Source organism: Fukomys damarensis, unplaced genomic scaffold, assembly GCF_012274545.1.
Source record: "Fukomys damarensis isolate Sample0158 unplaced genomic scaffold, DMR_v1.0_HiC HiC_scaffold_23, whole genome shotgun sequence".
NCBI classification, from domain to species: domain Eukaryota; kingdom Metazoa; phylum Chordata; class Mammalia; order Rodentia; family Bathyergidae; genus Fukomys; species Fukomys damarensis.
In genome coordinates, this window is record NW_022900935.1 from 34,417,919 (window position 1) to 34,427,152 (window position 9,234).

A 9,234-nucleotide genomic window follows, 5' to 3' on the forward strand; every position below is an offset into this window, starting at 1 on the left:
ACTTTTTTTTTTTTTTTTTTTTTTTTTTTGCTTAGTTAGACCTAGGCTTTGTTTTGAATGCAGAACCAATATGCGAGTCTTCTCAGCATGACAAAACACATCCAAACATATCAGTTCCTTAGGGAACTTTCGCTAAAGCCAGCCACTTGGTTCCACACAAGAGACAGCCCTCACCCTTCAGGTGTGTGACAGAGCCAGGCGGCATTATGTGGCTTTCTGCTCCCTGCCCCATGACTGATCAGCTTGTAACCAGCACTTACCTGGAGTCAGGTAAACTGAGGCAGCCCAGGGCAGTGCACAGGAGAAACAGCTCTACCAGAGACCTCCTGGCCCATGCCCCTGTCTTCATTCTCCTGGGTGACAGGAGGCCCAGTGAAGCTCTAGGGTCCCTGCACAGTAAGTGTGGCTATTGGTGTCTGGTCCCCACAGAGCAAACAGCTCAGCAAAGCAAACAGGAGGCCGCCAGTGCCTGAAATTCCTGCGGACTTTGCACAGACAGAAAATGGACCCAAGACTGTGCCGCTGCCAGCCAGCAAGGGGGTGGCAGACGCTGTAGCTAGCAGGGTGGTTTGTGTTCTTGTGGACAAGGCTCAGGTTAGCAGCAGAGGGGCCAGGCTGTTAGGGAGGCAGTAAGAACTGTGGGTCTGCCACTCCTTAGATTGGGGACCACAGGCAAGTAATTTCTACGCCTCGATTTCCTCACCTGCAAAATGATGAAGATTAAACAAGTTAGTGTAAGGAAAGCGCACAGCACAGGTTCGTGGTGAGCACTCAGACAGGTAGCTAATCTAAGTAGAACACAGGATTTCGAGTCTGAAGGGCCCAGGTTTGAATCCCAGTTTTACTCTTTTCAGCTGTGAAATTTTGAGAAGGGCTCTAGAGCCCATCTACCTGAATTCAAATTCTATTTTAATTCATTAGCCATGTGCCCTCTGGCAAATTACTGTTTCTCTCTGGGACTCAGATTTCTTATCTGTAAAGCAGGGATATAAATAGAATCTGCTTCACAGGGTTGTTGTAAAGGCTACATAAATCGAAGCATTCCAAACACTCTGGACATACGATGTGCTCTCTCTATAAGTGACTAATATTCTACCGAGTGTCTCTGATTCTGTCTCCTCACATCATAATTGGGAGGCTGTGCCAACCCATCTCTTAAGAGTTGGGAGAACAAGATGAGTCACTGAATGTAAAAATGCCGACTAAATACCGTATCATAAAAATGAAAAAAAAAAAAAAAAAAAAAAAAAAAAAAAAGAATTTCATTATATTTAGGGAAATAGAGGCAGCTTCCCTGACCTGGACAGCAGATGAAGTGGAAAAGATGACTGGTACAGGTAGAAATAACATTCTTCTCTAATATTAGCTGGGGTTGATGAAGAGCCAGTGATCGTCACCCCAAGAGGAGCTCAGTAAAACACTGGTGCCACCTGCTTGTCATCTCTCCCACACTCAAGGCCACCGCAAAGGCAGGCAGCACTCAAGTCTTCTGAGTCAAGCTTGTTTGATTTGAGTCCAGGTGACCGTGCCCACCTCATCTGTCTATTGTTCTCCATACTTCACAGATTAGCCTGCTGTCCCTCACCATCAAAATGACTTCAAGGAAAATATCATAATCTATGCAGCTGCTCATCTCAAAAACTCTAGAAATGCCTGTGATTGCCTGTGATCAGAAGTGGACCTGTTTTCACAATCAGTCCTGGTTCAGAATTGAAGATAGCGCCACCTGCCTGCGAGGAGGACCACAGGGACCACGGTGGGACAGCAGTCCCCAGCTAACACAGTAGTGATACGCAAAGCACAGAGGCTCTAAAATGATCTTCATTTTCATCAACAAAGTCATTAATGTAATGCCTAACCCAGCATTACAAAATGGATTGGCAGCCCGTGGTGGGCTGATTCATGGTGGATACTGGTGCAGTTGCTGTTGGTATTGTGGGGTGGGGCGGAACCCTGGAGGGCAGAAGTGACATGGGACGTGTGAGGTGGGCCAGGGAAAGGATGTGCTGCCTTTCAACAAGTTGCATAATGTTTCTAAGAGTCTGTTTGCACACCTGTACAACAGGGATAATAACTCATTAATACCAGCGACATACGGGGTTTTGAGGTCTGAATGTATAAAGCGTAAATCCCTCAACCTTGTTCCTGGCTTATACCCAGTAGTGCTCCTAAATGCTAGACTCACTCTCTCTCCACCCTGCTGTGTTCCAGAGTAGCCAGGCTGGATTGGACCCCAAAAAGAAAGAGCAGCAAGGGGATGGAGAACAGCAGTCCCTTTCCATTCACTGTGTTGCAGACACCTTCCCCAAGCTCTGCTGCCAGACCAACCCATGTGTGTTCCCGTCATCAGCTCAATCACAGGCACTGTCCCAAAGGGTGCAGTGGCCCTGAACTTTGACACAATCAACTGAGGTAGTTAATCATTTGTAAACAAGAAGAACCTTGAGTTCCAAGAATATTCTGGTCCTCTCCATGTCTGCATGTATTTAAGAGAAGCCGGATTCTTGCCAATAGGGTTCCCCTTGGACAGACTCCACCTGCAGGACTCCAGCAGGATCTGTACGTCTCAGCAAGGGGAGTTGCACAAATAAACCTTGTGCTCTCCTTCTGAGAGTTTGGTTGTTGTTTCCTCTGCCCTGAAAATGTGCCACCTGGCCAAATGGGACTCACTGTTTAGGTTATACGCTAAAGTCATTTGGGCAAGAAAGCCTTTCCAATTGACTTGGTTGGGGTTCTTTGATTTCAGGTTTCAAAAGGTCTCCTGGAATTTTGATTTTATAGTGCTTCTGGTGCTTTTGGGTGCTGTCCACATCCGGCTGCCAAAATACAAATATGCATATTTTTCACGAATAGATTTTAGCAATTTAGCTTTCTTCCTAGCCAGCATCTTGTTTACCTGGACAATAAAACAACAAACTAGGGATCATTTTCCATGCCTCTCAGTTATGGCTTCATAGCTGGTCAGTAGCAAATAATATGGCTAGATGTAAGTTTTTTCCCGAGCCCCTAACTCTACTTTTTCAAATTCTGAAAATTCAAATTCTTTCTTTTGCTTCTAAAGCTTGTCAGCACTGGTTGTGATCTAGGGTTGAGATCTAGGAAAAGCATCACACCTTACCACTCCTCTGGCTCAGCTGCTCTTACTAAGGGCTATAGCTCTTGTCACAGACTGTGAGAGGGCTTTCTAAATGGATCATATGCCTCTAAGCCTTTAAACTACATTTAGGGATTCATAAGCCCAGATCTACAAACCTAGTAACAGTTTGCTGTCTTTCCAACTCTGATAATTGATTTTCCAACTTCTCAGTGTCCCATGTTATTTTGCTAGAGTAGCACTCCATTTCTGAATCCTATTTTTGTATTTGTTAGCTTTGCTGCATAATAAATAATCCACAAGTATAGTAGCTTGCAACAATCATCATTTATCGGCTCGTAGTTGAGTCACTGGAGGTCTAGGATACCCTGGGTGGTCCCACTGGTCTTGCCTGGATGGCTGTACTGACCTGCTTGATGGTTTGTTCTGTCATCTGCTCGATGCTGGCTATTGACTGTGGCTTCTCTGTCTCTCTTTTGCCATGCCAGGGACTTGGAAGTGGAGATAACATCTTACAGTGGAGGCAACCTACACTCAGAGTCACCTGACGGAAGACAGCCCTGCTGGCCTGCAAAGGATATTGGGTGAGTGAGGATTAAAAGTTTTATGTGTCTGCAACCATGGCCACCATTCATATACTCTAATACCACATTCAAAAATCTGGGGTGTGTGTATGAGTGTGTACAGTGCATTTTACTGCGGAAAAGCCAATAGTCCCTAGGTTTTCTCAGATCTTTGAAAACTTCTGATATTTAAAAGAAGTAAAAACAAAACAAAACATTCCTTCATGAAATGCAACTTTCCCAGCTCTGCTGCCCCTTTGAAGGAAATGTCTAGGGAATCAGAAAGACTTACATTAGCATCTCATTTCCCCCGTTTATTCTTTTACACTCTAAACAAATCCCTTAAGTCCTCCTAGCAGTGGTTTCCTTGGTTTCAAATGCAGGCTTGTGGAGATAAAACTTCAACAGTATGTCCTCCGAGGTTCACGTGCTGTGATCCTGGCCTCAGCTGGCTGGTGGTGAGATAGTGGAACCTTCACAAGGCTGGGCCCAGGAGAAGGTTGTTAGGTCATGGACTACCATGCTCTGGAGGGAGTGATGGTGCTCTCAAGGAATGGATTAGTGCTGTGAGAGCAGCTGCCACTTTCCTCTCCATGTCTCTGCCACATTCTGTCACGGCCTGGGTGCGGGTCCTTCCCAGGGTGTCACTGCCATGTTATTTGAACCCCCCAGCCACCAAAATTGTAAACCAAGTAAACCCCTCTATTTTATAAAATACCCAGCCTCTGGCATTTTGTTCTAAAGAGATACAGAATAAAGAGATACAGAACTCTGTGTGTGAGACATAAAGTTTTTTAAAAAAAGAGGAGGCACACTGAGATTATGTAATCTATAGAATCTACACTTCTGCTGAGCACTATGACAGCCAGGCAGACACAAGAGGCCAACAGTGTGTTCCATGGCTGACCAGGGCACGGAGGGCACAGCTGCCTTTGGAGATTGGCCACCCTTCAGGATGTGCCTGTCAGTTACAGCTGGGAGGATGGGAGAGAGCCCTTGTGACAGTTTGCCTTGGCCTCATGATGTGGGGTCTGGAGTAAGCAACCTGCGTGGCTCTTGAGCACTGGCTAGTCAGAGAGCCCCCACTAGTCCACGTGACAGTAATGAAAATCATGCTTCAGTGGAGCCACAACAAGGAATCTTAGATATTAACCACGGAGCAGCAGGGTCTCCAGGATTCACGGTTGATGGCTCCTGAAGCTGGACAGTGCACCTGGCACCCAGCAGTTCTTAGCGTCTATACACAAATACGTGTCTATACTAGCAGCACAGTCCCCTTATTTTCTATGGAACATTTTTGTGGCTCCTAAAAGCTTTCGACCTCATGACACCCATTCGCATCGCTGGCACTGGCAATGAATTACTCAATGAATTACTCAAGTTCAACCAAGAGCAACATATTCCTGTGAATTTTTTTATTTAAGTAAAACCAACTGGAGTTTTAAAGAAATAAAACATTCAGAGTACTAATTTTCTATTTCAAATATTTCCAAGAATGCTAGAAATGCACGAAGAGGGAAAATGAGACTACCTGGCGGTGTGCCATGAAACTAATTACCTTGGGGACCTTGCACAACTAGCTGGATTATGCAGTCGCATTGATTTCGTGGATTAACTGTGGCAAATAGTGAAATTTAAGCCACTTCGTTCATCTGTTCATTCACTCACTCCAAGATCAAGTTCAAACTCCTCAGCCCAGCAAACAAACAATTTCTCAGTCTGCATGTTCCTGCATGCTCAGTCCGCTCCTCTGAACTTCATGCCAATCTAAACTTTTCATCAAGTCATTTGTACATTCAAAAATACATTGCTCAAAGCCCACTGTGCCCTAGAACAGACCCTTGGCTAAAGGGGAGGAAGTAAAATACACATTTCCCTTGGCTCCCCCACTCAGGCAACTTCTGGGTTCATAGAAGAAATAAATTCAAGCAACTGTGTATCTCTATAATTACAACTTGGGTATGGTAAGCAAAACCTCACATATTTTCCTGATTTCACTGAGGTGGTGGCTGGGATGGGCAAACCTGGGTTACCTCCTCTGTCCTTGTGAAGCCACAAGCCAAGGGATGAAAAGGTTAAAGAGTCAAGATTTTACACTGTGATGAAATTACTGGCAGTATATTGTGTTATGCAGGATTTCTATTATCTGTGTTGCCATAAGAAATTACCCTAAAGCTTAGAGGCTTAAGACATCAGCTATGTTACTCACGTCCTGCTGGCCAAGGGTATAGCCCAGGCACAGTGGGAATGGTGGTCTCTGTTCTGTGGGATGAAGTTGGATCATCCAAGGTGATTTTTGGCCCACCATACCTCCGAGAATGAGCATCCACAGGCCGGTTGGGACAGCTTAATTAGGGCCTCAGACCTCCTAAGGCCTTCTCCTCTCTAAGGGGCCACTACACAAGGCCTTTCTGGATGGCCTGTGTCATACAGGAAGTAGACATTGTACATGGCAGCTCAGGACTCTCAGGCCCATAAAAGAAGAAGGTATTAAATCTTCTTAAAGTAGCCTTGAGCCAAAGTAGAGTTGCTTCTATCACATTCTGTTGGCTCTAGTGGGTCACAGGGCAAGTTCTGACTCAGAGCAGGAGGCAGCTACACACAGGTGTGGATGGAAGGTGTCATGGCACATTAGGAGCCACCTTTGAAGACCAGTTACCAAATTCAGGAAGTGGCATGGATTAGTGAGAGATATTTTTAAAAAATACGAGTCAATCATATGTGCTGCTTTCTTGTCATTCACCTATTGCTGACACAGAATATGGATTTCAGATATTGGCAGAGATTTTTGGCTGGAGAGGCAGGCATGCCTCTGAACACCAACCCACAAGGAACATAACCTCTAGGCTCACAAGCAAAGCTACAACTCTGAGCTGGGCTCGAGGCATACACTGGACTTCGAGAATCAGCAGGTGCAAAGGTCAAGATATTTGATTAAAGGGTCCCAAGGCCCCTGCTACAAGGAGAGGATATAATTCAGAGATGGAGCACGAGGGAGGGGAACAGGACATCCATAAGGTGATTGGTCAGCGGATCTCATAAGCAAATCAAAGCAAGAAAAAACTGGTTCTACCTGCACAGTGGCTATCCCCTTGCTAAGGAAGGCCTCAAATCTGACATTAGAACCATAGCTTGGGGTTCCCATAGCTCGCTGTATGTATTTGTGCTTAAATCTGCAGTCAATCAAACACGAGGCTAGCACTGTGCTCGCGTTGAGAGCAGACTCTGCAGCCCCATGTCTGATTACAAACTTACCTCGTCACCTTCTGGATATGTGGCCTCGCATCCAGCTACTTTTCTGCTCAGAACTGTGAAAATGCTTAACAAGGTATCATTCATGGCAGGATTTCAATAAGTGTCAACTATTGATATCATTATTGATGATGATGTGGTTACTTTAATAATTTCCCACTTACACAGTCTTCAGCTCTACTGCCCAGCTCAGACGACTCCTGCCTCCTATTCATTGCTGTGAAATTTTCTGGACCAGAGTGAGCAATGCCAGAAAGGCATTCTGAAGAGGATGTGGACATCTCCACCAAGATGTGGCCCGATCCAAACTGGTGGCCTTCGCTGCACATAGTTGATGAACAGCAGATTTAAAGCCAAGGTCAAATATGACTCATTGATCTCTTCCTGATTGACCAACACATGTGACTTTATGGTTTGATCACAACACAATATATTAGGAGTTGTATGAATACAAATACATTTTTAGTTTTTATTCGAAATGCTACTTTGCAGGTTTCTGTTTATTTGGAAGCATTAGTCAGTATACTCTGGACTTACGTTGATTGTACAGTGTGATGCAGCCCCCCACCACCTTGGCCATTGACACCAGCTCCATATAGGGCCAGGGATGGGCATTCCCTGTCTCCTTGAGGGGCGACATGATTGGTTAAATGCACAAGCTCTGCAAGGCCACTGCAACTACTGATTTTTCAGTTTTCTTGTCTGGAAATGGGAAAATCGTACCCACCTCCTAGAGCTCCTGTGGGCATTAAAGAAGTTCACATGCGTGGAATGTTTGGACCCATTCTTGGCCCACAATAAGTACATTGTATGATCATTAGCAATTATTATTATTCAGCTTCTATAGCAAATGTGGATAGGGTTGAGAGGTGGCCCTTTCCAAACGAAGACTTCCTTCTGATCTCTGGAACATGGTCTTAGATGTGAGATTCTTAGATGAGGCTGAATGAAGTGGGAGAAAAAATCCTGGGACTCACATGAGAGAAGGGCGTCCAGGCCCATTCCTGCCAGTGTGTGCTTTGTGTGCATCCTCCCAAAGTGTGTCTCCTTTCTTAACCTGGCTCTCACCTGCACAGTAAGATGGGAATGCCTTTGGACAGAGCAGCTGGCACTGCAGATCCAGGTGGGGTTGCTGAGGCAGGACAAGCTGGAGGGGTTGAGTGGTCAAGCCAATGTCACCTGGATCCCTTTAGAGACCAGAAAATACGTGTCTGCTAGACATCAGGCTTAAAGACCAAAAGGAGCGGGCTGCCTACCTGGCTTCTGTTCAGATGCTTCCAGAGTGCATGTCTGGGCCTATGAAAGCCCCAAGCCTCCTAGCTGGTGTCCTCTGGGACTGGAGAATGGGCTCCCAGCTCATTCTGGGTGGTACTGAATCACCGTCTGTCCTTTTAATCCATCCAGGCCTATGTTGCCTGGGAATATCCCAGGTCTCTCCAGTCTGTCTGCTCATATTGTCCACTGCTTTGGCAACCTTCTCCTGCTCCTCCCACCACCCATGGTATCAGGCCCTTTGACTGTGCCTTGGAGGGGCAGTAGTAGTTCTCCCTGCACTCGTGGTCTCTTTGTAGCACTTGCTTCTGGTTTGGGGATTTGTACTTTCACAAGGCAATGCCAAAAAGTGGTGCAGTGTGGATATTCAAGGGACAACAGGCTGAGTTTGAACCTTTGTTCTGTCACTTATCAGTGTGACCGAGTGTGTTGCTTTGCCTCTCTGATCCTCAGTTCCTTCAACATAATATAAGTGGGACTGTCGCAGGATGGTGGTTATAAGGATTAGGGACAGTATAGGTATGTTTCCTGTGCAGTGCTAGACACATAGTAGCTTTTCACTGCATGGAGGCTGCTTTGTGCTTTGTGACTGCTGTCATTACTGTTATTTATAATGCCCAGTCCATGGCCAGGATTGTGGGAAGGTCTTACAGATGCGGAATCATGCAACCATGAAGTTTCATCAAAAGGCCGTTCTAGCTTAGGGTACCCAGGGCCAGACTTGCACCTGACATTCAGCGAGATTAAAGAATCTGGGCTTCAAATCCTGAGTGGAACACTCATCAGAACTCAGCTTTCCTCTGATCTCCAGGCAGCCTTTTCCAGCAGAGTGGGAAGAAAAAATGCTGGGCACAGAATTCCCTGCTTTGAATGCTCAGCCTTGGTCTTCCAATCGTACAGGTGTCCATGAAGCTAGCTGGCATCCTCTGAATACTCAATAATTTCCAACGACAGGCCGGGGATTTAGCTCAGTGGTTCGGTGGCCTGCCTTGCAAGCTCAAAGACTCGAGTTCAATCCCCGGTACCAAAAAAAAAAAAAAAAAAAAAAAAAAA

General features: G+C 45.7%; 1 protein-coding gene and 1 long non-coding RNA gene across 3 annotated transcripts in view; one reads left to right on the forward strand and one right to left on the reverse strand.

Annotated features, from left to right (window-relative positions):
* C8b (complement C8 beta chain) overlaps nucleotides 1-551 on the reverse strand; it is a 38,003-nt gene extending 37,452 nt beyond the window's left edge. Inside the window, exon 1 of the mRNA XM_010603633.2 lies at nucleotides 261-551. Coding sequence (XP_010601935.1) covers nucleotides 261-349 — 89 coding nt within the window. The 5' untranslated portion in view covers nucleotides 350-551. The remainder of the gene's footprint in view (nucleotides 1-260) is intronic.
* The window catches only part of LOC104847968, a 47,141-nt gene that overhangs the window by 5,182 nt on the left and 32,725 nt on the right, over nucleotides 1-9,234 (forward strand). Inside the window, exons 2-4 of one of the 2 annotated variants that reach the window (XR_776267.3) lie at nucleotides 1,566-1,756; nucleotides 3,583-3,678; nucleotides 7,078-7,141. This is a non-coding gene — a long non-coding RNA (uncharacterized LOC104847968). Of the gene's footprint in view, nucleotides 1-1,565; nucleotides 1,757-3,582; nucleotides 3,679-7,077; nucleotides 7,142-9,234 lie in introns of those variants that run through there. The other variant, XR_004518578.1, reaches the window with a different exon arrangement.